The sequence below is a fragment of the Balaenoptera physalus genome, assembly GCF_965194825.1.
Source record: "Balaenoptera physalus genome assembly, chromosome: 20".
Classification (NCBI taxonomy): domain Eukaryota; kingdom Metazoa; phylum Chordata; class Mammalia; order Artiodactyla; family Balaenopteridae; genus Balaenoptera; species Balaenoptera physalus.
The window spans coordinates 59,877,231-59,904,348 of NC_138901.1; the positions used below are offsets into that span (position 1 = coordinate 59,877,231).

The following is a 27,118-nucleotide window of genomic DNA, read 5'->3' on the forward strand; positions in this document are numbered from 1 at the left end:
TACAGTGAGAGCAGGCAGAGGAGGACCAAGATGGAAGGAAAGTGGTCTCGCGGTACGAGAGCAGGACACTCTGGGTCACGTCAGTTTTGGAGACAAGTGGTCAGGTTAGATACATGTGTCAATAAACCTCTAGATACACTATAAATTGGATCAATACTATTGATTTCTTCCTAACACATACAGACAAAATGAGATAAGGAAGGTAATTTTACAGGCCAGGACACTCTGGCAAAAATGATGGATGGCCTAAGGGGGACGCCAGGAGAAAGAGGGGCAACTTGAGGCCCCAGAGCAAGTGGGAGGTGGGCATGGAAAGAGGACACCAGAGTGCCCTGCACTGGCCAAGCTCTCACCGGGGCACCAGGCTAGCAAGTTCCCATCACTGTTCTGCTGGCTGGTAAACCTGGTGGATTTGTACGAGCTGATCTAGGAGCTCGACCACCACTTAGGGTCTGTGAGTTCCAGTCAGAACACAGTGGACGCTGCAGACACAGACAAGACAGGGAGTGACCACCAAGTTTATTGAAAACAAGGGACGCCTGGAGTTAGCTTTGCACCTTTATGACAAAGACCACACTTGAGCTCACTGGCCTCTACGCTCCCCCCTCTGGAACAGAAGACCTGCTCTAGGACCACAGTTCTAAAGGGTGGATCTGAGGTTCTTCTCAGCAGCAGCTGCAGCTAATCCAGTTAAACCCTTCCCAGAGACCACTCCTAAAACAGGACCTCCAAGTGACACATTTTCCCCAAGGGGTCCAAGAGAGGAGATGAGCTGAAAGGTGAAGACTTTTCTTTCTCCTGATGCAGAAGCAAGAAAGTCAACCTGCGTGAAATCCGATCCAGAGAGCGAGATATCCTCCGCGTCTAAAACCATGTCCCAGTCTCTCCTCTCCAATCCATGAAAAAATGAGAGAACAGGGATATTTTCTAAGAGATGCAATTTCTCTGGATGGAGCCAAGTTTGTTTTTTTTAAAAAAATAAATTTATTTATTTTTGGCTGCGTTGGGTCTTTGTTGCTGCACCTGGGCTTTCTCTAGTTGTGGCGAGGGGGGCTACTCTGCATTGCGGTGCGTGGGCTTCTCATTGCGGTGGCTTCTCTTGTTGTGGAGCACGGGCTCTAGGCGCACGGGCTTCAGTAGTTGTGGCACGCGGGCTCTAGAATGCAGGCTCAGTAGTTGTGGCACAAGGGCTGAGTTGCTCCGCGGCATGTGGGATCTTCCCGGACCAGGGCTCGAACCCGTGTCCCCTGCATTGGCAGGCGGATTATTAACCACTGCACCACCAGGGAAGCCCGCCAAGTATTTTTAAATGGACCGGGAGACAGACATGGGCTCAGAGAGCTTGGCTATTGAAAGGGCTTCTTTCCCAAATGGGATCTTTGATGTTTGGCAAGGCTTGAGCTCCAGCTGAAACTTTTCCCACAGCGGGAGCACTTATAGGGTTTCTCTCCTGTGTGAACCCTCTGATGCCTATTAAAGTTGGATCTCTGAATAAAACTCTTCTCACAGATGGGGCACTTATAGGGCTTCTCCCCCGTGTGGATTTTCTCGTGGTGGCGCAGCCCCGAGAAGTCGCTAAAGCCCTTCCCACACGTATCACACTTGCAGGGCTTCTCGCCCGTGTGGATTCGCTGATGCTTCACAAAGTTTGAACTCCGCAGAAAGGCTTTTTTGCAGGTGGGGCACTGAAAGTACGTCTCTCCACTGTGAGTTCTTTGGTGAAAATCCAGCTGGGAATTCCGGTAGAAGGTTTTCCCACACTCCCTGCAGGTAGGGAGTCTCTGGGCCATGGGAGCTCTCGGCTGCCGTCGCGGGGAGGCCTCTCTCTTCTCCTCCAGCCACGGCGCGGACGGCTCTCCGGGAAGAGGCGGCGGATGCTGACCCAGCTGTGTCCTGGAACTCCTCTCTCGGGGAGAGAGCTGCGCCCCTGTCCCCTCACCATGAAGGTTCTCCTGGGCCTCGGGGAGATTCTCTCCTTCTCCAAAGCATCTCGGCTCATCCTTGCTGAAGAGGCCACTCAGGGAAGTCTGAGGAGGCTCTCCTGAGGTTTGAGGGTCCTGGTCCCTGTAGTTCTCCAAGTTTAAGTTCTCTTTGTCATTCTCCTGTCTGTCCCCTGAAAGGAGAAAGAAGATGTGGAGCAGCTCAATCAGTGGTCTGCCCTGCTTTGCAACTCGTGTGTCAGAGAGAGGGTCATCACAAAACATTAATTCTTTTTACCAAGAGAGCATCGGTGAGTGAAGAAAAACACTGTCCAGCCTGGGCACCTGGCACTCACTTCACGTGTGTCCAGGCTGTGACTCAGCTCTGGAGCCAAGGAGAACAAGTGACAGCAGAGGACGGCTCCCAGAGGCTGCAGTGGCCATCCCCGCAAAGAAGCAGCAAGTTTCTTAAGCCCAGGAAAAACAAGTCTAGTATATGAGAGTACTACTCCAAAAAAGTATTGGTTTTTATCTAATTATATATAAAAGATAAATATGATCACTAAAAACAATTTGAAAAGCATACAAAAGAAAACCAAATCAACCTCAGTTATACCACCCAGAGGCAACAACTATGAGTATACATTTCCTTCCAGTCTTTATCTAATTTATACATATGTATGTGTGTATGTATGTACGTATGTATGTGTTTTCTGACACAACCGATATCATACTGTATAAACAGTTCTATATCTGGCTTTGTAGCCTTTAAATTGTAGATGGTGGTACTTATCAATTCCACATGGATTCTCCCTTTCATAAGTCACCCCAAAATTCATGAAATGCAACCATGTGTCATTTTACTGTGGTTGTGACGCACAGTGAGACTGCTGTGTAAAAGTGAACCCCTCGGTCTGCGCTTGAATCCAGCATTCACTTGTGCTTCATTATGTCACATAACAGTTAAATTTTGTTTTTCTCATCATAACTTGGGTTTTTGGTTATTACTACTTAATGATGCATGTAGTAAAGATTTTTATTTTGGTGGTAGAATTTATCTTCAACTTTTATAAGTTACTTTATTCCTGTAGATCTAAAGAAGCTGCTTGCCTTTCTCTTTCCTATATCAGTGTCTTTCAAATTATCAGCTAGAGACCCGGAATCTGCCAGAGAACCAGACCTGAACTTGTTAATTCAGAGCCTTAGAACATGTTCCTCTCAGATGGCAAAGGTACTTTCTCTTTTCTTTAAAGACGCCTTTATAAATATCATTTTAAAGAGCTGAATAATGGCCCACTGTGGAGACGTCATAATAAACACGTAAGAGGAAACATAATGTATTTAAGAGTTCTCCTACTGTGGGAATCTAAGTTGTTTGTTATATTTTGCTACTATAAATAATGATGTGATAAGCCTTTTTCTTCATAAATTCTGCCCACATTTCTGATCAGTATCTTAGAGGAGGTTCCTCAAAGTAGAATTACTGTGTCAGTGGGCATGAATGGTATGAAGGCTGTTGACACCTACTGGCAAACCGATTTCCACAATGACTCTGCCACCCTCGGGTCTGAGAGGCTGGCTGGGCAGAGAGGAGGCGAGTGTCCAGTACCTAAGCACTGACTGTGTCTCAAGTGTCTGCCATTTAGGCTGGTGAAAAATGGCTTCTCCTTGGTATACATTTTAATTCTTTAGTTATTAAAGGAGCAGTTTTTTCACACTTATGAGTTACTATTCATACTCCAAGACTGCTGTCCACTTTTTTTCTACTGGGAAAGTCACTTTTTTTCTTATCAGCTTGCATTAACTCCTTCTATATTAAGAAAAATTGTCATTTATCTGTCATGTTTGTGAAAAGAGTTTTTCGCCATTTAGTTATTACTTTAATTTTGTTTGGGGTTACTTTTATGTATAGGAGTTGTAGTCTCTTTCTTTTTAAATACAGTTAAGTCTATTAATCTTTTACTTAATGATTTTTTTCCGTTGGTTTTATACTTATAAAAAGCTTCCCCAGCTTGACGTGAGTCAAACATTTACCTGTTTTCTTCTCTATTATTATTTTATCTTCATATTTTATGTCTTTTTCATCTGTTTCCAACTTATTTTGATATATGACATACATAAAATTTAAGCTGATTCCTCTTCCCAGAGTCTTCTCTCCTTATTTTGCTCATCCCATGGATTTGTTCTGCTTCTTCCTTCATCACATATTAAAGTCCTTTAGAGACCAGCCTCTGTTCCCAGGCTCTGTCTTCTGTTCCATTGGCCTGTGCATCTATTGTTATATCAGTATCCCACTGGGTTAATGAGTTTACCTTTTTAAAATGACATACTCTTAATATTTACAGACCCAACACTGATGAAACATTCTTCTTTCAAACCTTTTTACTGTTCTTGCAGTATTTTTCCTGATAACTACTTAAGAATCATTTTTCCAAATATAGTTGACCCTTGAACAACGAGGGGTTTGGGGCACCCACCCCGGGGCAGTCAAATTCCGAGTGTAACTTTATAGTCAGTCCTCAGTATCCAGGTTCTGCATCCGTGGATTCAACCAAATGCGGATCCTGTACGAATTTATTGAAAAAAATCTGAGCATAAGTGTTCCTGCACAGTTCAAACCTTTGCTATACAAGGGTCAACTGTACATATATATATATATATATATATATATAATTTTAATCCTTTGGGAATTTGATTAGAGGTATAGGTATAAGGCTTTTTGAGGCTTACTCACCTGCTGACCTTCTTTACCTGTGAGTTGTTCTTCCACATGGTCAAACAAAATAGCGTATCCACCCTCTCCTGGGACATCTGCCCCCTGCTCTGAGTCCAGATCTGGCAGACTGCTCACTCTTGTACCTCTGAGGCCGGACTAGTCCTTTCCCATCTTGGTATCACTGTCTCATCCCTGCACACCTGGACTCCTGCGTCGGCTGCCCACAGGGCACCCCTCCTCCAAGGGGACCCTCCCGGGCTGTCCTGCACGCGGCTGCTTCCTCAGCCTCTCTCCCCACAAATCCTCTCTCAAGAACCTACAATGGCGTCTCTTTCCCTTATCAAGGCAGGCCGGCTTTATACACTCTCCACAGTCTGGTTCAAGGTAAGATCTAATGGGACCATGGCAGCAGGTGAGATGACGGGAAACAAAAAAAATAGAATGTTGCCATATGGAGATAGGGTGAGCTGGGTATCACAAATAAACTCCTACTGCATGGGAGTACAGGGGCAATCCCTGTACCTTCCTCTGAATTTTGCTGTGAACCTGAAACTGCTCTAAAAAATAAAGTCTATTAAAACAAATATCCTACTGCAACAACCTCTAAAGCAGCATTTTCAAACTTTTTTTTTTTTGTCTGCTACCCATGGTAAGAAATACTTTTATATCGAAATGTAGTACACACACACATATATAGAATAAAAATATCCTGAAACACTACCTACCCCGACATCTGGTATTTCCTATTTGCATTCTGGTATTTTCTATTCGGTATTATCATTTCATTTTTTAAAATGCTGGTTGCAACCCTATAAAATATTTTCACAACCTGCTAACTGGTCACAAAATGCAGTTTTAAAAATACTGCTCCAAAGGAATCCTTGTGAAGTAGTATTATGATAAATATATTGCTTAAAATTAAAACCATATGTCTCATGTGATGCTTGCTCTCTCTGTGGTATTGATATATTAGCAAAGGAACCAATCAGATCCTACTGGGGAGAAAGAATGGCCTGTCATACAGTTCCCATCCGTGGTCCTTTTATTCCTCCATGGTTCTGGGATCTTTTGTAGATTTGAGAGAGAGAGAGAGAGTGTGTGTGTGTGTGCAGGAATGTTTGGCAGTTGATTTTACATAACTGCAATGTTTTTAAAAGAATGTAGAAGGCAAAGGGTGATTGCTGTTTTACAGCAGAACAAGTTCATATTTCTTCATACCAGTCTTAAAATAATGTGATTTATATGAAGTATTTGTTGTTGCTGCAGTTTAATGAAACTTAGATGCATGGAGATTAGCTAGACCGTATTTTTCTGTTTGTTTGTCTTGTTTATTTTGTACAGGGTGGGTCAGTTACCATTCACCATAACCAGAGTAAGAAAAGTCTAGTTACCTTGAACCTTCTTGTTAGGAAGGATAATAGTGGCCTGTTAGATAATCTTTTTTTAATAATAGAATTCAACCCATATCTGTTTTGGTCTCAACTGTACTAACCTTAATTCTCTCTAAGAAAGAAAGCTGTCACAACAGGCAAGAGTGAGGCAACAGATCGGATGCGGGGCTTTCTTCCATGATTAAATATATGTGTCAACAGCCCAGTAGCCAGAGATGAGACCCACCTCGGTACTCAAACTGGACTGACCAGATCACGGCTGGTTAGAACCAATGTAATAGAAACCAAGTCCTGATATTGCCCCACCACCTCCAATATAATGACTGGAGGTCAGAAATGGCTCTGGACCAGCGGAGGATCACTCACCTATGCAGGTGGGTCTTGGGATCTTCTCGCTGATGTGCAGGTGTGGTCCTGTCAGCTCTGCCCCAAACCCAGCTGGATCAGTCAGGTCATGCTTGGGATTGGAAATGCCTGGTACAGAGAGAGATAATCTGTGGGCCTGGATGAATGGGGAGCACTGGGGACCAAGCCGTGTTGCTCAAAGGAGGGCCCTGAGTGCAAAGGGAACTAGGGAAGCTCTGGAGACCATTGAGGATGTGCGGAGCGTCTGAGACACCAGTACTCACGAGAAACCCAGGATATATGGTGAAGGCCACAAAAAGAAGATTCTGGGCGGGAGGAGTCAGACCACCTGGCAGGCTGGTGCGAGGGTCGTGACTGGGACCCCACGCATGGTTGGCTGGGACCGTGGTTAGTAGAAAAGAGCATGCATGGCCGGCCACCGCTGAGCCCCGTCGTAACTCAGCACCTACGAGCTATGTAACAGTGAGCAAATGACTTGATCTGACGCTCACGGTCATCACCTTGAAATGGGAATTCCATCACCCGTTTCACAGATGAGAGGAGTTACTGTACACGAGGAGCCCCGACAGTGCCAGGCGCACAGAGCACGTTCAATACGGGGAGCTGTCACTATAACTCAGCCACCTCCAGCTCCCCCCGTTCCCAGCCATGTCTCTAAGGATTTCCTCCACCCAGAGAACATCAAGCAGTGCGGCTGTCTCTAAAGCACACGGAAGATGTCTCCTTCATCAGGCTGACCCATGCCCGCACCTCCTGAGACCATTTTCCCGTAAGTCTCCAGCATGAGATCCCAGTATTGCTCCTTTTGAGTGGAATCCAGGTGCCTCCACTGCTCCTAGAGAAAAACACAACACCGTGAGTCCAGGGAAGGTTTCCGAACCCTCCGTCCCTGCCTGTGGGAGGCTGAGAAGAAAGGAACGGGCCTTAGGATCCTGGCCATCAGATGGTCTGAGAAAGCACGGGAGGTGCTTCGAGGGGAAATCGACAGGCCCTGCCTCAGTGTTTCTTGCCATGGTTAGAAAACATTTAGGTTTTAAGTTCCGTGTTTTCTTTTAAGTTGCCTGTTTTTGCGAGTGGAGAAGAGGAGGCAGGAGCCCTTTCTCGCTCTCCTTTTGCTTCACTCTCTCAGTGCTTATCAGAGGCCTTTGAGCAGCGGGAGCCCACTATTCCCCATGTTTCATTAAAATCTGGAAATTCAAGAGGGAAAGGAAAGGAATTTTAAAGTGTATTTGTTGGAAAAGCAAGTGCAAATCAGTGAAGGGGTGGGAAGGGTAAAGAATGGTGTCAGGCGAGTTGTGAGTCTCACTGTGAGACAGACTGTGGCCTCGGAGCAGAAATGCTACAGCCACACACACTTCGAATCTCCCGACGGTTCTGAGTTTAGGTCTAACAGCAGATCAGTTTTCCTCCAGTGAGTGGGAAATGGAGGGGTTCCCTAGAGCAAGCTGTCCCTTGATTACGCCCAAAACATGCCCTTCTCATGCTATGGAACTGAGCCTGGAGACTCAACGCTGGGAAGGCCATGGAGCCGGGGTCAACTTTTGGGAATCAAATGGCAGTCTCCCCGCCAGGAGGCTGACTGTTAGACACTCAGTTTGTACAGCAGAGTGATGAACAGCACCTTCTCTGGAGTCAGACACACTGGGATTCAAGTCCCAGGTCTGCCATTTCCAGCCGCGTGACCTTGAGGAAGTTACTAAACCTTTCTGGGCCTCAGTCCTCACCTAATGATAGTACTAGACTCAAAAAACTGTCTGGAGGTTTAACAGAAATAACCAAGTGTGATCTATTTTCAAAGCACCCACTACTTTTCATTCATAGCATTCATCACAGTTTATTAAATATTTATATATATGTATACACACACACACGAACGTATTTAATGAACAGTTGCCTCTGTAGCACATTCGCACCCTGAGAAAAGGATCCTCCACTGTTCTTTCTCAGTTCCCAAGACCGAGCCCAGGCTAGAGCAGGCACTCAATGTACGTTGTCTGGGTGAAACAAAGCCCTTAGCAAACAAGTGCTTGGTAGGCGGTCTGTATTCTCACTATCACTACCACACGCAGCCTATGGGATATCAGTCTCCCAGGGGTTCACAGGGAGAATTCAGGGGTCCTGCACACTCTCGGGAACCCCAAAGTTGAGAACCATCTATTATTGTCATGAACGGCCAGCCAGGCCACAGGCAGCAGAAGTGAGGAGGGGAAGGATGAGAAGAGAAGTCACCCTCCATCACACCCAACCCACTACCCGGGGAGGCCACTCCCCATTATACATTAACTCTGCCCCCAGTACATTAAGGGGACTGGAAATGGCTGAAAGAGAGTGGAGACACCAAAAATTCTTTAACTAGCAGATACTAAGCTCAAAAAAAAGAAAAGGAGGAATTAAATTTCTTAGGGTGAAAAAAGTGAAAAGGTGAAAAGTGGAAAAGTGACCTCTGTATGTTTAACTATTAACTAGAACCACATTTTAAATATGGATTTTAATTTAAAAAATTTTAAAGTAGGAATTTTTAGCAGCTTACTTTGTTAATCTTCCGTGAAGGAAACTACCTTAACAGCCTACTGGAAATAACCAGCTTGAGCAAACACTGCTGAATACAGCAGTCCCCAGTCCTCCTGGTCAAAACACGCAGACCCTCACGTCGGTGCTGGCAGAGAAAAGGACGCGCTGCCAAGCGCGGTAACATCTGCCTGGAGGCCTGGCTCACTGGATACAGGCCTCGTCCACGGGCACCAGAAGAGTAGCCACCCAGCACAGTACAAGGCAGAAAAGAATACAGCCACCAAAACCCCCAAGGGCCACCATCAGCCCTTTCAAAGCCCAGAAAAGGGGCTTCAGGAGTCTCTGGAAGGCGTGCCTCCAGATTAAAGCCACAAACTTACTCAAGGAACTGCCCAGGAGCTAGGGATGCATATGAAGCCCCTTACTTAAGAGACAAGACACCAACTGCAGCCATCTTCATTTTCTGTCATTTTTATAAGAGGAGAAAAAAATCCAAATTCCTATTCTGGAAGGATGGAAGTATGAGATTTGATGGGGAAATAATCTCAATTTCATGTGGAAACAGCACCATCTTGTGGGTTTGTGGGACACTGCCACAACTGACTGGCACACAGGCATCTGTACTGTGTTCCCTCCCCAAGGTTTGAAGACACAGGAACGGGTGCCAGTGCACCCCCAAGTCTGTGAGACTGTCTCTGACTCAGTCACGGCATCTACCACTGTGGACCTCATACCCTGCCATTGTTCTCGAGGTTCCTAATTTAGGGAAGAGATTAGAGGACATGATTCCTTATACTGTATTTAAACATTCCCTTCAGTTAGTTACAAAAGACACCATTAAACATCGAGGTCCTTCTGATGCAAATAGTTGTTGTTAGTTTGGGGGAGGGATACTGGGATCGGGTAGGGATGAGTTTTGTTTGTTTGGGGTGAGTGGCTGTCAATCAGTTATCGGCTATATATAGATAATTTATATATATTTATATACATACATTTATATTCAGATGGTGCTGCTGGTGAGCGTTTGGAATACCTTGACTTCAGGCTACCCAGAGCAAGTCATGGTTAACGTCCCCATGTAATGTAGAGCTAATGTTTAACTCCACTAGTTAAAATATGTTAATAAATTGTATATGCCTTTCATAGGGATACTCTGTATTTGCTATAGAAGCAATAATAATCCTCCAAGTCGACTTGAAATATTTGGCAGAATACCCAAATCTTTTTCACCAAGCAGCCTCCTGCCTAACAGTTTGGTTTCTGCGTACTTAAAAGCAGGAAGATGGGCACCCTTGAGTCACTAAAAAGCTGTATCCCTTCCCTTCCCCCTCCCCACCCTCTGCCCAGAGTAAACTGCAAAGCTCAGACTCTGGTTTCTAAATCTTTTGAGCCTGGAAAGCTGAGGCTCAGACACATCTACAGTGGCTTCCCTGTCCTCATCTTCACTCTCAAGTACCCCACGAGGAAAGTCCCAAGAAGAGTTCCCCCAAGGTTTGAAACAATGCTCTGATTAAGGTCTACAGGTGCCTGAAAAAGTTGATTTTTTTTTAACATCTTTATTGGAGTATAATTGCTTTACAGTGGTGTATTAGTTTCTGCTGTATAACAAAGTGAATCAGCTATACGTATACATATATCCCCATATCTCCTCCCTCTTGCATCTCCCTCCCACCCTCCCTATCCCACCCCTCTAGGTGGTCACAAAGCACCAAGTTGATCTCCCTGTGCTATGCAGCTGCTTCCCACTAGCTATCTATTTTATGTTTGGTAGTGTATATATGTCCATGCCACTCTCTCACTTCATCCCAGCTTACCCTTCCCCCTTCCCGTGTCCTCAAGTCCATTCTCTACGTCTGCGTCTTTATTCCTGTCTTGCCCCTAGGTTCTTCAGAAAAAGTTGATTTTTATCAAATGCAGCTTTTCAGAGTTGTTCACCACATAATCAAGAGAAACCTGTTCTTGAGACTTCTGTTTACAGCCAAGATGGAGTAACAGGGAATGGATTTACCTCCCTGCTGAAACAACCAAAAACAGGGACTAGATATATGAAACAATGATTTGCAGACGATATACTTTAGGAAGAGCAGAACAGAGATCCCTGTGTGCCCTACAGTTGCCCAAACTTACCACCTGGAGAGGGCATCCAGAGCAGCAGAGAGGAGCTCAGGGGTCTGGGGAGGCCAAGAGGGTTACAGAGTTCTTAGCAGGGCAGAAGACCAGACCGAGGGAGCTACACAAAGAGAGAGCTCCGGAGATCTGCAGAGGGTCCCCGCAAGTCAAGGAAAGACCCCCCTCCCCCTAAAGAAGCAGAAGCACAGTCCCCAGAGCTCACACAGTGCTGGAAACACTTCATATTTCCAGCAGCCAGAGTGGAAAACGTTGTACATCAAGAAGCATAAGGTATAGTATCACCTCAGTAAAGGGGGAAGATTAGCCCTAGACTAAAGGCTTCACTGGTGCCATGTAACAAACTGTATCCAAGTAACTTAACTGCATCCCAGAGCAGAGCTCAACAACATTTATAGGAATGCAAAAATATGCAGCCCCCAACAATGTAAAATTCACCATGCCTGACATGTAACCAAAGATTACTGGGCATACAAGGAAGTAGGAAAAAACATCTCATAATGAGGAGATCAAACCATCCATCAAAACTGACTCAGAACTGACACAGGTGATAAACTAGCAGACAAGGACATTAATACAGATAAACATATTCCATATGTTCAAGGAGTTGGAGGAAAGATTGAACACATTAAGTACAGACACGAAAGATATGATAAAGCCCAAATTCAAACTTCTAGAGATGAAAAACATCTGAGATGCAAAATACACTGGATGGGATTAAAAGCAGATAAAACACTGCAGAAGAAAAGATTAATGAGCTTGAAGACATAAAAATAGAAACTGCACAAAATAAAACAGAGATTAAAAAGAGAGAGAACAGAGCATCAGTCAGCTGTGGGTCAACTTGAAGAGATCTAATGTGTATATACACACGTTAAGATTATACATGTCCCACGTGTGTGCTATTCTCACAGTTCCCAAAGAAGCAGAGAAGGCAGGGAGACAGAAAAGGCAGTTGACATAACAGCCAAAATTTTTCCAAATTTGGTGAAAGCTATAATCCAGCAGATCCAAGAACTTCAGTGAACCCCAAGAACAAGAAACATGAAGAAAATGACTCCAAGGCTCATCATGGTCAAAATTTTTTAAATCAGAGAGAAACTATTAAAAGCAAGCAAGAAAAATACATTATATGCAGAAGAACAAAGACATGTGGCATGGTTCCATTTTGTGTAAAATTCCAGAAAATGCAAACTACTGTATAGTGACAGCAAGCAGATCAGTAGTTGCCTCGGGACTGGGGGAGAGTAGAGCAGCAGCAGGGAGGGGTCACAAAAGGAAACCTTCGGGGGTGACAGGTATGTTTACTATCTTGACTGCAGTTATGGCTTCACATCTGTATATGCCATGTCCAAGAACTTATCAAATTGTACACTTTAAATATGTGCACTCTAGAGTTTGTCAGTCACACCTCCATAAGTGAGTGGGGGGAGAGGCTAACCTGTCCCACGTTAGATGTAACATTCGAGATCACAAACCGACCCCAACGTGGAGGCCTAGACCAGGAAATGAAATAACAGTCTTTTCTCAGCATAACCCAAAGATAATAAAAAAGGGAGACATGATTGCTCCATCACAGCAACTTCTTCGAGGGCCCAGATTCTATTATTAAAGATGACAATTAGGAAACATTCTGCCTACAAAGAAATATTGAAACTCGGGTTTCATTCCACGTGTATGGCTGTCATCCTTGCTAGGCCTTCCTCTCTCCTCTGCTTCTGAGAACGCTTCCCTTTTCAATCCACGGACTGTTGACAGACCCTCAGAGCGAGGTTCTGGGGAACGAGAAGCAGGGGAACCCCGCTCACCTGAGGTGCCGTGTGGAGAAGGCAGGCTCCAAAGTCTTGGTCTCTGACGAGCCTTTCCTCGGGTCGGGCAGGAAGTGGGGAGGCAGCCAGGGCTGAAGGCGGAGACAGGAAGATGGAAGAATCCCGATGTCCTGCCACCCACTAGCCAGAGGGCACAGGTGCAAACCTCCACACGTTAGAACCAACGCCTGTTCCGCCATCTGTGATCTCAGACTTGTGCTTACCTCCCTAACCCACTCCGACTCCCCCTACCTTCCCAGCGGCCTCACCCGTGTCTCCCCCCACCTCCCTCCCCAGAACCCAAATCCGAAAGGCCTGGCCCTGTCATAAGTGGTTTAAATTGCAGACTTTGAATCCCCAAATCAGAGTGATTCCTGTATGTCTACCCTGCTTCCGGACTTCCCAGAGACACCCCAACCTGCGCGGCACATCATTTCAATTCTCTCTTAGGCCTACTGACCACAATCCCGCAATTTCTCCAAGACGGCACCACACACACCACCTGCCCCTCACCTAGTCCGTGTTCCGAGTCGGCCTCCTCTTTCACGATGTGGCTCAGTGGCTCCCCAGACCGGCAGGCTGAGTTCTGAAGCCCCAGCTCCTGAGGCACTTCAACGTGGGCCTCCACTTCCCCCAGTGGGCAGCTTTCAGGCTCCGCCTTCTGTGATAAGGCTTCCTGTCCCAGAACTTGGATGCTGATCTAGAGACCACATGGTACTAATTACTGAAAGATCCAGAGTAAGGATTTCTGAAAGATACAAAGCTAACCTTCTAGAACGCATCATAAGGCAGTCCTTAGGGACATGGGGCAGGGAAAGAAAAAAGCCAGCATTTACTTCTGGTCCAGCGGGAACCAGGGAGGGAAACGTCCTGAGAGAGGCCAGAAGCCATGGCCTGGGAGCCCTTCCAACAGGCCACTGATGTTGTGTTTCTAGTGGACAGTCTCCACCAATTAAAACGCAGGCGTCTTTGGAACAGCTTCTCAAACATTCTAAAGATGGAATGGGATGGGAGATTTAGCTTCAATCCCTAATGGCTAAAAAGTGTGGAGAATCTCAGGGAGTCTTAGAATCAGGTGAGGTGTGGGGACACACTGAGATAGTATAATAAGAAATGTGCAACTGGTCTTTGTCCCAGGTTCCTGGCAAGCGCTCCTAAAACCCCTGGAATTTCCTGAAGGGCAGGAGGGCCAGGAGCAACTCCTCCTATGCAGAATGAGCCCCTTTCAACCACCCCTGAGTTGATGCTGACGAGGTGACTCTCGGTGGCCCCTGGACGGCTTCAGGATGGAGGCCGGTCCCCAGAGGAACTAATCAGGTGATCAGAGGGTTGGAACTTCCAGCGCCACCCCTCAACCTCTGGGGAAGGGAGAGGGGCTGGAGATTTTCAATCACTAATGGCCAAAGATGAAGCAATCATGCCTAAGTAATGGAACCTCCATAATAACTCCTAACCTGTGGGGTTCAGGGAGCTTCTGAGCTGGTGAATACATACAAGTGCCAGGGGGATGGGGTGCCCAGATGAGGGCGTGGATGCCCCGTGCCACCCCCATCTCCTCCATTTGGCTGTTTCTCAATCATATCCTTTATAACAAACCGGAAAATATGAGTAAAGTGTTTCCTTGAGATCTATGAGTCACTCTAGCAAACGATCAAACCCAAGGAGGGGGTTGTGGGAACCTTCAAATTTGTAGCCAGTGGGTCATAAGTACGGGTGGCCCTGCAGCTTGTGACGGGGTCAGTCTTATGGGACTAGCCCTTATCCTCTGGGGTCTGAGCTAAGACAGTGTCAGCGAATTGGTTGTTGGTGTGGAAAAGCCTACATATTTGGTGCCAGAAAAACAGACAACACCCCCGCTAAGACTCCAGAGGAGCCCTGTGCTTCAGTCAGAGATCACAAAACTCTCTGCTCACCCACTGCCACAGCCTCTGGGGGTCCCCCCTCAAGCTCTCCACGAGGGTCACTGCTTCCTCCCCGCTGCCTGGACACTGCTTCCGCACCCACATCTGGATCTCCCCGGGCAGGATGGTCAGGAACTGCTCCAACGTCAGGATCTCTAGGATCTGCTCCTTGGTGTGAACCTCTGGCTGCAGCCACTGGGAGCAGAGCTTCCGAAGTTGTCTCAGGGTTTCGTGGGGCCCGGACATCACCTGGTAAGGAAACTGCCTGAAAAGCTGGCGTGCAGTCTCAGAGCTGGAGGGCTCCCCGCGAGGGGTGGCGTCTGGCCCAGAGAAGGCGGACTCCTTGGCCTTGGCCAGTGGCGGCAGCAGGACTGGAGCCTGCCCCAGCTCCACGGGCATCGTCTGGCTTGGCAAGTCCTTTTAGGTGACGTGCTTCTGAGACAGAGTTGTCCCTGGGAGAACCAGGTCTTCACAGAGCCTCTCACAGGGACGCCGGAGGGGGAGTGACAGTGATGCTACGCAGACGAGAGGGATGCACTTTCAGAAAAGGACAAAGTCACGCGCCGCCTGAGACGCCTCGGAGGCAACCGTGCATCTCCTGAAGTCAATGGACACGCTAATCTATTTTGAAAGATGGTAAACCTGAAGCCACGGAGCAAACCACTACTACCATATCTAAACTGTCATCATCACCCTGACCATTTTTACAGCGTTCTCTCTTGGTCTTCAAAAGGCCAGACCAAGTAGAAGAATGAAACGCACCACGTTAAGCGTTTTCACTGTGGGTTTCCAGGTAAACAGCTCTTCTGCAAAACACTCCAATGTCTGCATCCATGTGTCTGCAGACCAAAAAATAAAGCTGAGCAAAGACCTTGATGCCCTAGGAATGAAGGCTAAGCCTGAAATGATCAAATGCTTCCAAAATAAATATGAGGTTGAAGAGAACTCTTCCCCAAAAGGTGCAATGAAATTTCTAAGTGACCTCTTTTGAATGCCATGTTGACAACTGGGAATTTATGAAAAACCTGTCACACTGAAATTTTCAACCCTGGACTGAAAGAAGGTTTAGAATAAATACTGACTACCTCAACAACATTCCTACAGACTTGAAGCAAGTAATCACTCTTTTATGGCGCGTGGTATCAAAATTCAGAAGACAGCAACTAAGACAGTGAAAAGAGAACTATTAAATGGCAAAGTTAATATTAAGATATTTTAAAAGGAGCATGCACTATTTCTAGCTAGCTTTCTTGCATGTAATCCTAATATTAGATTATTGGGTCTATCTTTTTAAAATATTATGAAGGAGCTAGAGGTCATCATTTCTCCATAACGTGAACCACAACACTCAATCACTTGGATGTCTGGCTTAATCAGAGATCAGTACAACACGCCAGCTTTTGATGGCTGCTTTTTCCTTGAGGTGTAAGACAACGTCCTCATCCCCACCACTTCACCCAAACAATCCACCCCATATCACAACATCATTTAAAAATAAACAAAAAAAGAAAGCAAATTTTTTTCAAGGGTACAAAAAAGGAAGGAGTAAGGTAAAAAGGATCGATCTAATATTAGGTTTCTCATGTGGGCCTCACTAACTGTACTTTTTGTTTACGTAGAGACCCATATATTTCATTCATATTCACGCAGCACCCAGAGTGCTACAGCAACGTATGTTGTCAATAATTCAGGAATTCTACTTCTGGTCATGGCAGCCCACCTACTGTAAACAATGACAAAACTGGAGAACACCTAAGAGGCCACTGTTTTCAAGCACTGGCCAACAGGAAAGGTGAGAATGGAATCCCTGAGAGAAGAAAAGCTTGTGAGGAGGGCCATGATCATCCCGCTGTCTGCCGGGGGATGATTTCCTCATCCCAGTGCAGGAGGCTGGAGCTCAAGCAGAGACCAGAGGTCTCACTAAACTGAGGAGGCAGAGATCAGCATTTGGAGCTACTGAAGTGGCTGGGATCAGAAGAACAGGGCAGCGGGGAGGAGGGAGCTATGGGGTGGAGGCGGAAGTCTGTGTGGGGTCCCCTGTGAGTTCTGGCCAAGGGCTGGGCTGCACTCAGTAGGGTGAAACTATGCAAGGTTCAACAGAGAGCAGTTGCTACCAGGTTAAAAGAGCAAAAGAGGGATACAAAAGGCCAGTCAGTGATGAGAGACATGTGCGTTTCTGACCCTGAGAGGAGAGAGACCTTATTAACACTCAAGGCATCCTGAGATACCAGAAAGGCCACATGTTAGGAGTAAGGACCATGCTCTAGAGAAAGACCTACTCTAAACCTGCCCTAAAAAACTTAAAGCCAAGCTTCAACAAGATCCACAGAGGAGGTCCAGTCTACTGCTCTATTCTGATCCAGTTAGAAGAATTTGGAGGAATTCCCTGGCAGTCCAGTGGTTAGGACTCCATGCTTTCACTGCCAAGGGCCCAGGTTCAACCCCTGATCAGGGAGCTAAGATTCCGCAAGCCACACAGCCCGGCCAAAAAAAAAAAAAAAAAAAAAGGAATTTGGGAAACACCTTGGGCTTTCCAAAGATCTGCCCTAAAACCAAGCCAACACAAGTTGATCAGTCAGTAATTGAACTGCCTGCTAGAACAAAAATCAACACTCTTCAGAGGAAGGTAACAGAATCCTTAGTGTCTACAATGTGCCATCCACAATATCCAGGATGCAATCCAAAATTACTACACATGTAAAGAAACAGGAAAATGTGACTCAAAATCAAGGGAAAGCAGTCAAGAGAAACCAACTTCAGATGGCCTGAGGACTTAAAAACAATATAGTCTTTATGACAGAAGAGATAGTGACTTTCTATAGAGAAACAGAAATTATAAAAAGAAACAAATGCAAATTCTAGAAAATGAACCATCAACCCAGAATTCCACATCCAACAAAAACAAAGAAAGAAAGAACTAAAATAAAGACATTTTTCAGATAAATAAGCTAAGAGAATTTTTCACCAATGACTTGTACTACAAGAAATGCTAAAGGACATTCTTCCAGTTTAAGGGAAACTCATATGTACAGAAAGGAATGAAGATTTCCAGAAATGGTAAATACATGGTGAATAAGTTTAAGATACTATGCTTTTATTTCTCCTAACTTCCTTAAAAGGCAACTGACTGTTAAGGCAAAAATGACAATAGTATAAGTAGAACATAAGATAGGTAGAAGTAAAAGATATAAAAATAGCACAAAGGAGAGGGTAAATGGAATTAATCTGTTGTTTTTACATTTATGAACTGCTAATTCAGAAATAAAAAGTTGGAAGTAAGAAGTAGTGTCAGGTGAAGTGACAGATGGGAAATGTAAAGGTGTTAAGTGAGGGGCAGGAAATAAGAAATGTGAATTATAAAGTGGTACAATATTAAAGTATACTCTGATAAATTAAATGTTGATAATTTAAGGATGCATACTGTTAGCTGTAAAAATATTACACAAAGAGGTACAGCTAAAAGCCAATAGACGAACACTAAAAAACAGTCAATAATATACAGGAAAGGATTAAGAGAAGAATAAAAACCAGAAAGATCAAATGGAAAAAAGACAATATGATAGATTAATACCCAACCATATCAATAATTACATTAAATGTAAACGGGCTAAACACTTGAATTATAAGGTTGAGATTGTCAAATTTAAAAAAGTGAGACCCAACGATATGCTGTCTACAAGAGACATTTTATGTATAAAGACACAGATAGTTTGGAAATAAAATGGTGGGAAAAAGACATTCCATGCAAACAGCAAGCACATGAAAGCTGGTATGGCTATATTAGTATCTGACCAAGAGACTTCATGACAAAGAGAAAAAGAGGGACATTTCATTATGATAAATGGGTCAAATCATCTAGAACACAAAGCAACCTAAATGTGTATGCACCTAATATCAGCTCTAAAGGGACAAATCCTCAATCATAGTTGGAGATTTTAACACTGTTCTCTCAGTAATTGATAGAAAAAATAGACCAAAAAAAATTGTAAGGATATAGAAAATCTGAACAACACTATCACCCAAGTTGATGTAACTGACATTTAAACCAACAACTGCAGAATACACATTCATTTCAAGTGCATACGAAGCATTCGTCAAAACAGACCATGTGTATAATTAAGTTTCAAAACACTGGAATCTTAAAGTATAGATTCTCTGACCACAGAGAAATCAATAACCAGAAACCAATAACAGTAAGATACCTAGACTATCCCAATATATGGAAATTGTTAAATAACAATATTAAATAACCTATGACCAAAGAAAACAAACCACACAGGAAATTAAAATATATTTTCGTATTGAATGACAATGAAAACACAACATATCAAAATTTGTAGGAAACAGCTAAAGCACTGCTTAGAGAGAAATGAACAGCTTTAAATAAATATGTTAAAATTTTTAATAAATATACACGCATCCTTCACTATCTAGATCTATTTAGATCCTGAGTTTCAAATAACAAGTAGCAAGATTTCAGATAGCAAGAGACTTAGCAGTAGAAATTATTCACATTTACTTAGTTCCTGAATTAAGATAGCAGTTTAGATAACAGGGAAACTGACTTTTAGGGAAAACTATAGATCTTATAAAATATTTAAATCTAATTTCAGCAATTATACTCTCACATAATGGTAGGGGAAATGCCTCGCTTATAGTTAAATTACTTGATAGATGCTTTATAGATTGATATCCCAATTGACTTCATGAGAATCTGCTCCTGTTAGTTATGAAAAAAAAATTAAAGATATCCCAAATGTACAGTTGCTATACTTATTAAAGCTATAACAAATTAGAATGAATTTTTAAATGAACATCTAGGTAAGGATACTTACTATGCATTCATATATAAGTAACCATTTGCAGAGCACCTACTATTGACAAAGACTGTCTCCTTAATCAAACTTGAGTCAAGCTGAAGTTGACTGAGTCATCTCTTTGACTAGGACTGGCCCTTGGACTCTGTCCTTGGCACTTACAGTCCAGTTTAGCAAGAATCTTGCTGACTCCAGTTTAGGGAGTCAGCAAGACTTGACATTTGATCAAATTCAACATCCCTTGGTATCTGGTCAAATTCCTTATCGCCCTGGCCTGTCTTCAACAAAACCGGTCAAGTTGGCTTAGCTAGAATCCCCCCTTAACCCAGATGTTTCCTCTTAGTAATTTTCCACCCACTCAGCCCACCCCACCCCTTGGCTATAAATTTCCATTTGTCCTTGTTGTATTCAATCTCTCGCTCCAATACCACAAAGCCCCACGGTAGCCCCCCCTGAATAGTCTGCCTTACCGTTTTTAACGAGTCTCTGAGAACTTTTTCTTTAACACTATGCATCAGCTCCTTATTAGGCCCGGTTCAAGTCGTTTCTAATCCTCACAATTACCCAGCAAGGCGAGTATTACAGTGTACAGGTCGGCAACCTCTGAGGCTCACAGCGGCGGCCAAATTCAAACCCAGGAAGCTCTAAGCCTGTGCTCTGGGGAGGAGAGCTGCAAACCTTTGAATTTGGGGGGGCGGATTTGGGAGCTGTCACAAAGGGCTGGAGGGGAGGAGAAGCTACAGGCATTTAGCGCCCCGGAGGCCAGGGGGGATCCAGGCCTGCCAGGCGCCGGGCAGTGCTGCCCACTGCGTTCTCCACCCTGCGCCCACGACGCCGACAGCGCCGGGAAAGAGACTCCGGGCATCAGCCCATCCGGGTTCCCTCTTCCCGAGGCTCACTTCCAGCCTTTGGGGGGAAGGCAGGAGGGAGGGGCCCCTTTTCGGTCCCAGTCCAGAGACGTGGCCGGAGAGTCCGGAGGGGCCCACAGGCTCAGGGACGCAGGGCCCGGTCCGGGGTACCGGGTCTCCACGACCCCAGAGTCCACTCACAGCCCCGCCGCCCCTCCCCCGCACTCGCTGCGTCCCCGCGCGCGCTCCCGGGCACTCGGGCGCGCGTCCGCCGGCCCGACCGCTGCTCCCGGAGTTCCGGCCGAGTCCGGCGCGGACGCGGGCGGCGCCAGGCCAGACCCCGGGCTGCCGCGGCCAGGCCTGTCCAGCCCACGCGCGCTCACCTCGGCCCGCGGCGCCGGCTCCCGGCGCACTTCCGGGAGACGGGAGGCTGCGCGCGCCTCTGGGCCTGGCGGGGCGGGGCGGGGGCGGGGCGGAGGCGCGGGCTCCGATTGGCCTCCCGGGTCGCTCCGCCCCGCCCGCGCCTCCGCGGCGCCGAGGCCACTGTGCGTCGCCCACAGCGGGCGGTTGGGTCATTCATTCGAGCTCCGCGCGGTCACTCAGTCCTCACCTGGATGTGTAGTGAGCCCTGGGGCTGGGCCGGGCACTTGGACCAAGCACTGAGAGGGCTGCAGAGGTCGTTTTCGTGACTTTCCCAGACCCCTCTGCCAGTCCCACACCCAGAGCTGAAGCTTTCGGGCCCTATCCCAGGTTCTTAACCGGAGTCTCTCGTCCTTGGGGTTCTCACCTCACTTGGCCTCCCAGGGGCATATGATTTGCCCCGACCTTGCTCTGTCCCGCTTCTCCACCTCTCGCCTACTCTGCATTTCCCGGGCACTCTCCTTCCACCTCCCCTCTTTCAGTGTTGAAGTTCAGTGGGGCGCCAACCTCTCTTCACACCTTGTCTCTTGCCTGTCTGCCCCCCCCCCACCTCACTCCTTCAACGTGGTGTCTTCCTCGCCTCCTCCCTCCCCTTCTTCCCTTTCCCACGTGCCAACAATGGCCAAGTCCTATGATTTTACCGCCTGTCTATCTCTTCGACACCTCCGCTCTGTCCGCCCTCTACCCCTACCTCCTTCCCCGTCATTTCTAACCGGAGTAACGGGTGAAGCCCTCACCAGTTTCAGAACTTCCAGGCTTGCCCATTTCCAGGCCATCCTGCACTCGACCACACAGTCATCTTGTGGGACAAAGCTGTGTTAGTAGTAAGTATCAGGTCCAAATCTGGGAGAATGGAGTTACGTGTGTATCGTATGAATGTTCAATCATGGGCAATTGGCAAACCGTAGAGCATTTAAAAAAGGGGTTGTCAATATGGTGAAGTACCCTGCCCAGGGTTAGGAGGAATGGGAGACATCTCCTCTGAAGAAACAAAGCTTTGGGCGAAGGGGGGGATGGGTGGGTCATGATGTCTTCACATAGCTGAAAAACTGACCAGTGGGAAAGGGATTCAGCATGTTTTTCTAGGTCCCAGGGCCTGAGCAAGACCCACTCTGCAGCGAAAATAGTGAAAAATACTATTTCAGCTTAACCCAGGTGGAAGTTTCTGAAGGTGACTTGTGTAACAAAGCTGTTTTTTGAGTTCCTGAGCAGATCATGGGTAACAATTTGTCAGAAACATTTAGAGAGACACTTGCAAAGGGTGTTACTTCCAACACCAACGTGCTTTGCTTCTAAGAAATTCAAGAGGTGAGCTGGTTTGGAAAGGGAAGATGATGAGTTTTTATCTTCAACATGTAAGTTTTTAGCTGATCAACATCCAAGGAAGATAACAGTAATTTGAAAGCTTTAATTGGGCCACAGAGCCCTCTGTGAATCTGATGGAAGCTATAAATCTTTTCACAAGGAAAGTGGGCATACATATCTACATACAAAATTTTGCATGCAAGTTCAGGGATTTCACAGAGCCCTGAAGTGCATCCTTGGAACCCACGAACTTCAGGTTGAAAACTCTAATTCTTATAGATGGTTCTTGATATGGAAGCTACACTTGGCAGTTTACTAATTTCTTTATAAACTGTCAACTTGCCCCTTGTGATATGTGATCATCACTCCTGCCCATAAAAGTTTTGGCCACTAACTAGGTCTGTTAGTCTCTTGAAGTATGAGTTGAGACAATTATTTATTATTAACTGTGCATTGCAGTGCTTCTCCTCAGACCAGTGCCAAAAGCATCATTTTGGAAGTTTGCTTAAAAACTGTATTTCCAGGCTCCACTTCTCAGAGAACCTAATTAGAGGAGAAGGCAAGAAATCTGGGCTTAACATGCCTTCTGTGTGAGTCTGCTGTGCAGCCATATTTGAGAAGCCCTGATTTAGAGCAGTGGTCGCTACACTTTTTTGATCAAGCACCCTTTACCAGTACAACTATTTTGAGGCTAGAGAGCCACTATTTGTATATGTATTTATTAATAAATAATATACATGTATTATTTTGCCTACATATTCTATATAATAAAACATGTGAATATAAAAGTTAACAAAGACTAAGGTAAGAATGAAAAAATAATATTTCAAAGTACTCATTTTACTTGAATAAAATTCCCACTTAAAATGAGATGGAACAGGCCTCATTATTTGAGCAAATCTTGATTTAATACTCTCATTATACAGAGATTTTTCAGGTCTTGTTCTACCTTCTTTTTTTTTTTCAACACTTAGTTTTAATGGTTGTCATAAATAAAAAAAGAAACTTCACAAACCCTCCAAATGGAAAAAGTACATCCTTGGCAAAACATTTTCATTTTTCAATACCATCTGTTAATTAAGCAATTTTTGAAGAAATGTGCCTACTAAGAAATTCCAAAAAGTACCTGGTAGGATATTGTATGACCTTAAGCATCACTGAAAATTATCTTCGTGTTCTGGATACGGTTTCAACCACAGAGCCTAAAGTTTACTGAAAGCTGGGATCTCACCTCGTCAAGACTCTCTGTGTAATGTTGATCTGTCTTTTGTTCGTGCCAGAAAAAGAGCTCCTGCCTTCAGGTACAGATGTGGAAAACTTCTGAATTCCATAGATGATTCTTTTTTTTTTTTTAATTTTATTTAAGTATAGTTGATTTACAATGTGTTAATTTCTGCTGTACAGCAAAGTGATTCAGTTATAAATATACATACATTCTTTTTCATATTCTTTTCCATTATGGTTTATCACAGGATATTGAATCTAGTTCTCTGTGCTATACAGGACCTTGTTGTTTATCCATCCTATATATAATAGTTTGCATCTGCTAATCCCAAACTCCCAATCCATCCCTCCCCCACCCCCCTGCCCCTTGGCAACCACAAATCTGTTCTCTATGTCTGTGAGTCTGTTTCTGTTTTGTAGATATGTTGATCTGTGTCATATTTTAGATTCCACATACAAGTGATATGTGGTATTTGTTCTGTTTCTGACTTACTTCGCTTAGTGTGATGCACAGATGATTCTTTATCCCATTAATTGACCAGGGGTCCTTTAAAGCTTGGAGAGTTCTATCTGGTTAACAATTTCAGGGAGATTGAGTAAGAGGCCTCAGACTCCCTTAAACATTCTACCACCCAGAATTCTCCTTCTTTGGTCCCTTAGGTGCCTCATCTTGATGCTTGTTACTGATTTCTGCTTTCCGCATGGTCACTTGTGGCCTCCATGGGCCTCCTTCCCTTCAGGCTGCTTGATCTCTTGCTGAGCTGATGACCCTCCCGGCTTTGGACAGCCAGCCCCTGCCCTTGCTGAATCTGTGACGTTTCCCTCTTTCTGATGGCCAGGGCTCCTGAAAACCCCATCAGCATCGAGCAGTGGGAGGCCCATCTGTCCCTGCTGCCGGATGCGAGGGATGGCTGGACCACTGCCCAAGTTTTTCAGATTGAACTTTCCTCCCTGGGACAGAAGCTTCCAGGAGCATTTGGCGACACTTGAAGGGCTTGAGATCAATAAAGGAAGCAAGCTTTTTCTTCCTCTGGGGAGCCAGCAAGACGGGTGAGTCATCTGTCACTGCTAATTAACAAAAAGGGTCTGAACAGTGGAGAACACACAGAGAGAAAAGGATTGGGATTAACCAGACACTGGGGTTTAAAAGAAAATACCAAAACACCTATTTTCCAGAATGTAGTCTATTCATTATGTGGTATTAGGAGAACAGAGAGAAAATTAAGTTAATCGGCAGCAGTAGTCTGTTTTAGGAAGTCTTGGAGGGCCACTGCGGAGAGATTCAGGCTGCCCATGGAGATGCGCAGAAGAAACAGCATGTGGCCAAAGGCACAGAACATAACCTCATCTTGGAAGAAGCTGGGATACCAAGAATTAGGCATAGAGTGTATTCATTAAAGCTTGCAGAATTTTACCAAAGATCCCTTCTTTCCTCTGATGCTGCTGTGGACCCTCCAAACCAGGCGCTGGAAACTGGAAGCATGTATCTTGTTTGGCAAGCACAGTTTTTAAATTCTTATTTTGAATGTGAGCGCCTTTTATGGTGTATGACATACGCTGACCATCCCTGTAAATCAAGTCTCTTTACATTTTCCAGGACTTTAACCTGGTCTCTAAAGGCGTTTGCACAGAACTGCTCAGTAATATTCTCCAGAAGTCAGAGGAGATGGTAGTTTAATGATGCCCACCTTGGATTCTGAGTTTTAGAGCTCATTGCGGATGCCTGAGGGCTCAGCTGGCCAGTGGGTTGGAGGGCTTTCAGGGGAAGAGGCAAGGCTGACCACTGCAGCCTGGGGAGGGCACTGCCTCGCCAGAGCCCTTCTCCCGCAGAGCCCTTCTCCCCCAGAGCACTGGCCATGTTCTTGTCAGTCTGTTGTCTCCACCAGGCACCAGGCGTCTAGGAACTGTCCTTCCCCAGATCCCCGTTATTCAGGGCAGCTCCCAAGAGAGAAATACGAAGGAATCAGTCAAGGGCGACAACAAGAATTTAGCCTAGGTGTCCTGTAACTGTATTTTCAGGACCAAAATTCAGACCTCATGGTCCAAAATTGGGAACATAGTATTTGAATTGTGACCGTCCTGGAAGATTCATGACTTGTGAGCACTAGAGCTCAACCAGAGTCCACTAGGGGGGAAGAAAAGAGAAAGAAGGAGTTAGATCCTCAAGAGCTATCTGGGAGAGTAAGACACTTGTCTCATGGATACACTCTCTTATAAACTGGGATCTGGACTTCTTTCTCCATGAAGAATGATCTTGGATTTCCTCCACATACCTGAAAACATATGTAGTCAAGGAGACATGGTCTGGTGTAGACAACCTTGTCTGTGAGCCTGTGTCTCCCTCCACGGCCACCCCTAGAACCACCCAGACCACGCATGGATGCAGGAGGACAGTTGTGTTCAAGGCGACCACATCCGAGTGGCATCGTTTGGACCTCGTGAAACAGTGATGTGAGTCCTCCTGAGGTCCCTGCGGCGTCCTGTGGTCCTCCAGGACAAATGCTACCCATCTCTGTGTCGTCATACCTTCCTGAGCTTTTAAGATCATGTCTCCTTGCTCCAGCCTGGCTGAGGGGGAAAAGAACAAAGAAATCCCTTAACTTGGCTTCCTGAAAACCACTGAACTGCACCAAACTGTCTAAAAATATATTCCCGAATTCTAACACACAGACTTGTGAGGTGGTAGGGGAAAAAAAACCTGCTAAAACATGGCTTATATATGTAACATCAGGAGAGAGTAGTTTAGAAATGACTAAAAGAATATCATTTTTCTTTGACTGCACATGTGGCTTGGATTTAATAAGGCATAATAGACCAAAAATGGCATGAAAGTTCTACAGTAGCACCTGTCAAGAACAGGTTAGAATAGGCAGAGAGAAATGGGGATGGTAGCTTAACAAAACTTTATTTTCAGGCTTAAAGGGAACCAATAAAGACTTTTAAGTAAAAAAAGTATTATCAAAAATTTTACTCTAGGGCTTCTCTGGTGGCGCAGTGGTTGAGAATCTGCCTGCCAACGCAGGGGACATGGGTTCGAACCCTGGTCTGGGAAGATCCCACATGCCGCGGAGCAACTAGGCCCATGAGCCACAACTACTGAGCCTGCGCGTCTGGAGCCTGTGCTCCCAACAAGAGAGGCCGCGATAGTGAGAGAGGCCCGCGCACCGTGATGAAGAGTGGCCCCCGCTTGCCGCAACTAGAGGAAGCCCTCGCACAGAAACAAAGACCCAACACAGCTAAAAATTAAAAATAAATAATAAATAAATAAATAAATAAAGAGAAGTATCAATGAAATTCTCCCCCCCAAAAAAATAGTTCTTTAAAAAAAAAAATTTTTACTCTATTGATCTAGTAATAAATATTCACTGAGTAAATTCTTACACGATTTATCATCTATGTATCTTGCAATTCATTGCTATTCAAGTAGAACCTGAGCAGAGAATAGAAACTCGGTACATTTATTTTCTGTTCAATAAAGAGAAGAAAAGAAACATTTTGTGTAAGTAAAATAGAATATATAAGGAAAAAACATATCTTTTTATAAAACAGAATTTTCAAAAATAATTTGTGTTTCTGATTAATTTTTAAATGAAACTGCTTAAAAGAATATAAATGTATGGTAATAAATACTTTGTAACTCATAAAAGAATGCTTGTTGCAACAACAAAAGGACAGCTATCAATCTCGATTTAGCTACATGTTAAATAATTTTCATTAGGTATTACATTTACAATATTCACAATTCATAAGCTACCAAAAGTTTAT

General features: G+C 45.0%; 1 protein-coding gene across 6 annotated transcripts; it reads right to left on the bottom strand.

Moving 5' to 3' along the window:
- Positions 1 to 499: 499 nt before the first annotated feature.
- Positions 500 to 20,811, bottom strand: ZNF18 (zinc finger protein 18). 6 transcript variants are annotated; one of them, XM_082441407.1, is made up of 8 exons: positions 20,027 to 20,781; positions 15,502 to 15,578; positions 14,752 to 15,360; positions 13,352 to 13,538; positions 12,839 to 12,930; positions 7,143 to 7,227; positions 6,393 to 6,500; positions 500 to 2,113 (listed from the first exon to the last, which is right to left on the bottom strand). In XM_082441407.1, the coding sequence occupies exons 3-8, from the start codon at positions 15,136 to 15,138 to the stop codon at positions 1,347 to 1,349; spliced, it is 1,626 nt and encodes a 541-aa protein (XP_082297533.1). In that variant the 5' UTR covers positions 15,139 to 15,360; positions 15,502 to 15,578; positions 20,027 to 20,781; the 3' UTR covers positions 500 to 1,346. The 6 variants fall into 6 exon arrangements, with proteins under 6 accessions (XP_082297533.1, XP_082297532.1, XP_082297535.1 ...); XM_082441406.1 differs by lacking the exon at positions 20,027 to 20,781 and adding an exon at positions 20,788 to 20,811 and having other exon boundaries at positions 14,752 to 15,578; XM_082441409.1 differs by lacking the exon at positions 15,502 to 15,578 and having other exon boundaries at positions 14,752 to 15,254.
- Between the last annotated feature and the right edge of the window lie 6,307 nt (positions 20,812 to 27,118).

What these genes read in the sequence shown, in the direction of transcription:
- ZNF18 (XM_082441406.1), bottom strand. Translation starts at nt 15,138, where the DNA reads ATGCCCGTGGAGCTGGGGCAGGCTCCAGTCCTGCTGCCGCCACTGGCC. An exon ending in CGACTCGGAACACGGACTAG is followed by an intron (nt 12,931 to 13,351) that starts GTGAGGGGCAGG and finishes CTCCGCCTTCAG; the next exon opens with CCCTGGCTGCCTCCCCACTT. An exon ending in TTCTCCACACGGCACCTCAG is followed by an intron (nt 7,228 to 12,838) that starts GTGAGCGGGGTT and finishes GTTTTTCTCTAG; the next exon opens with GAGCAGTGGAGGCACCTGGA.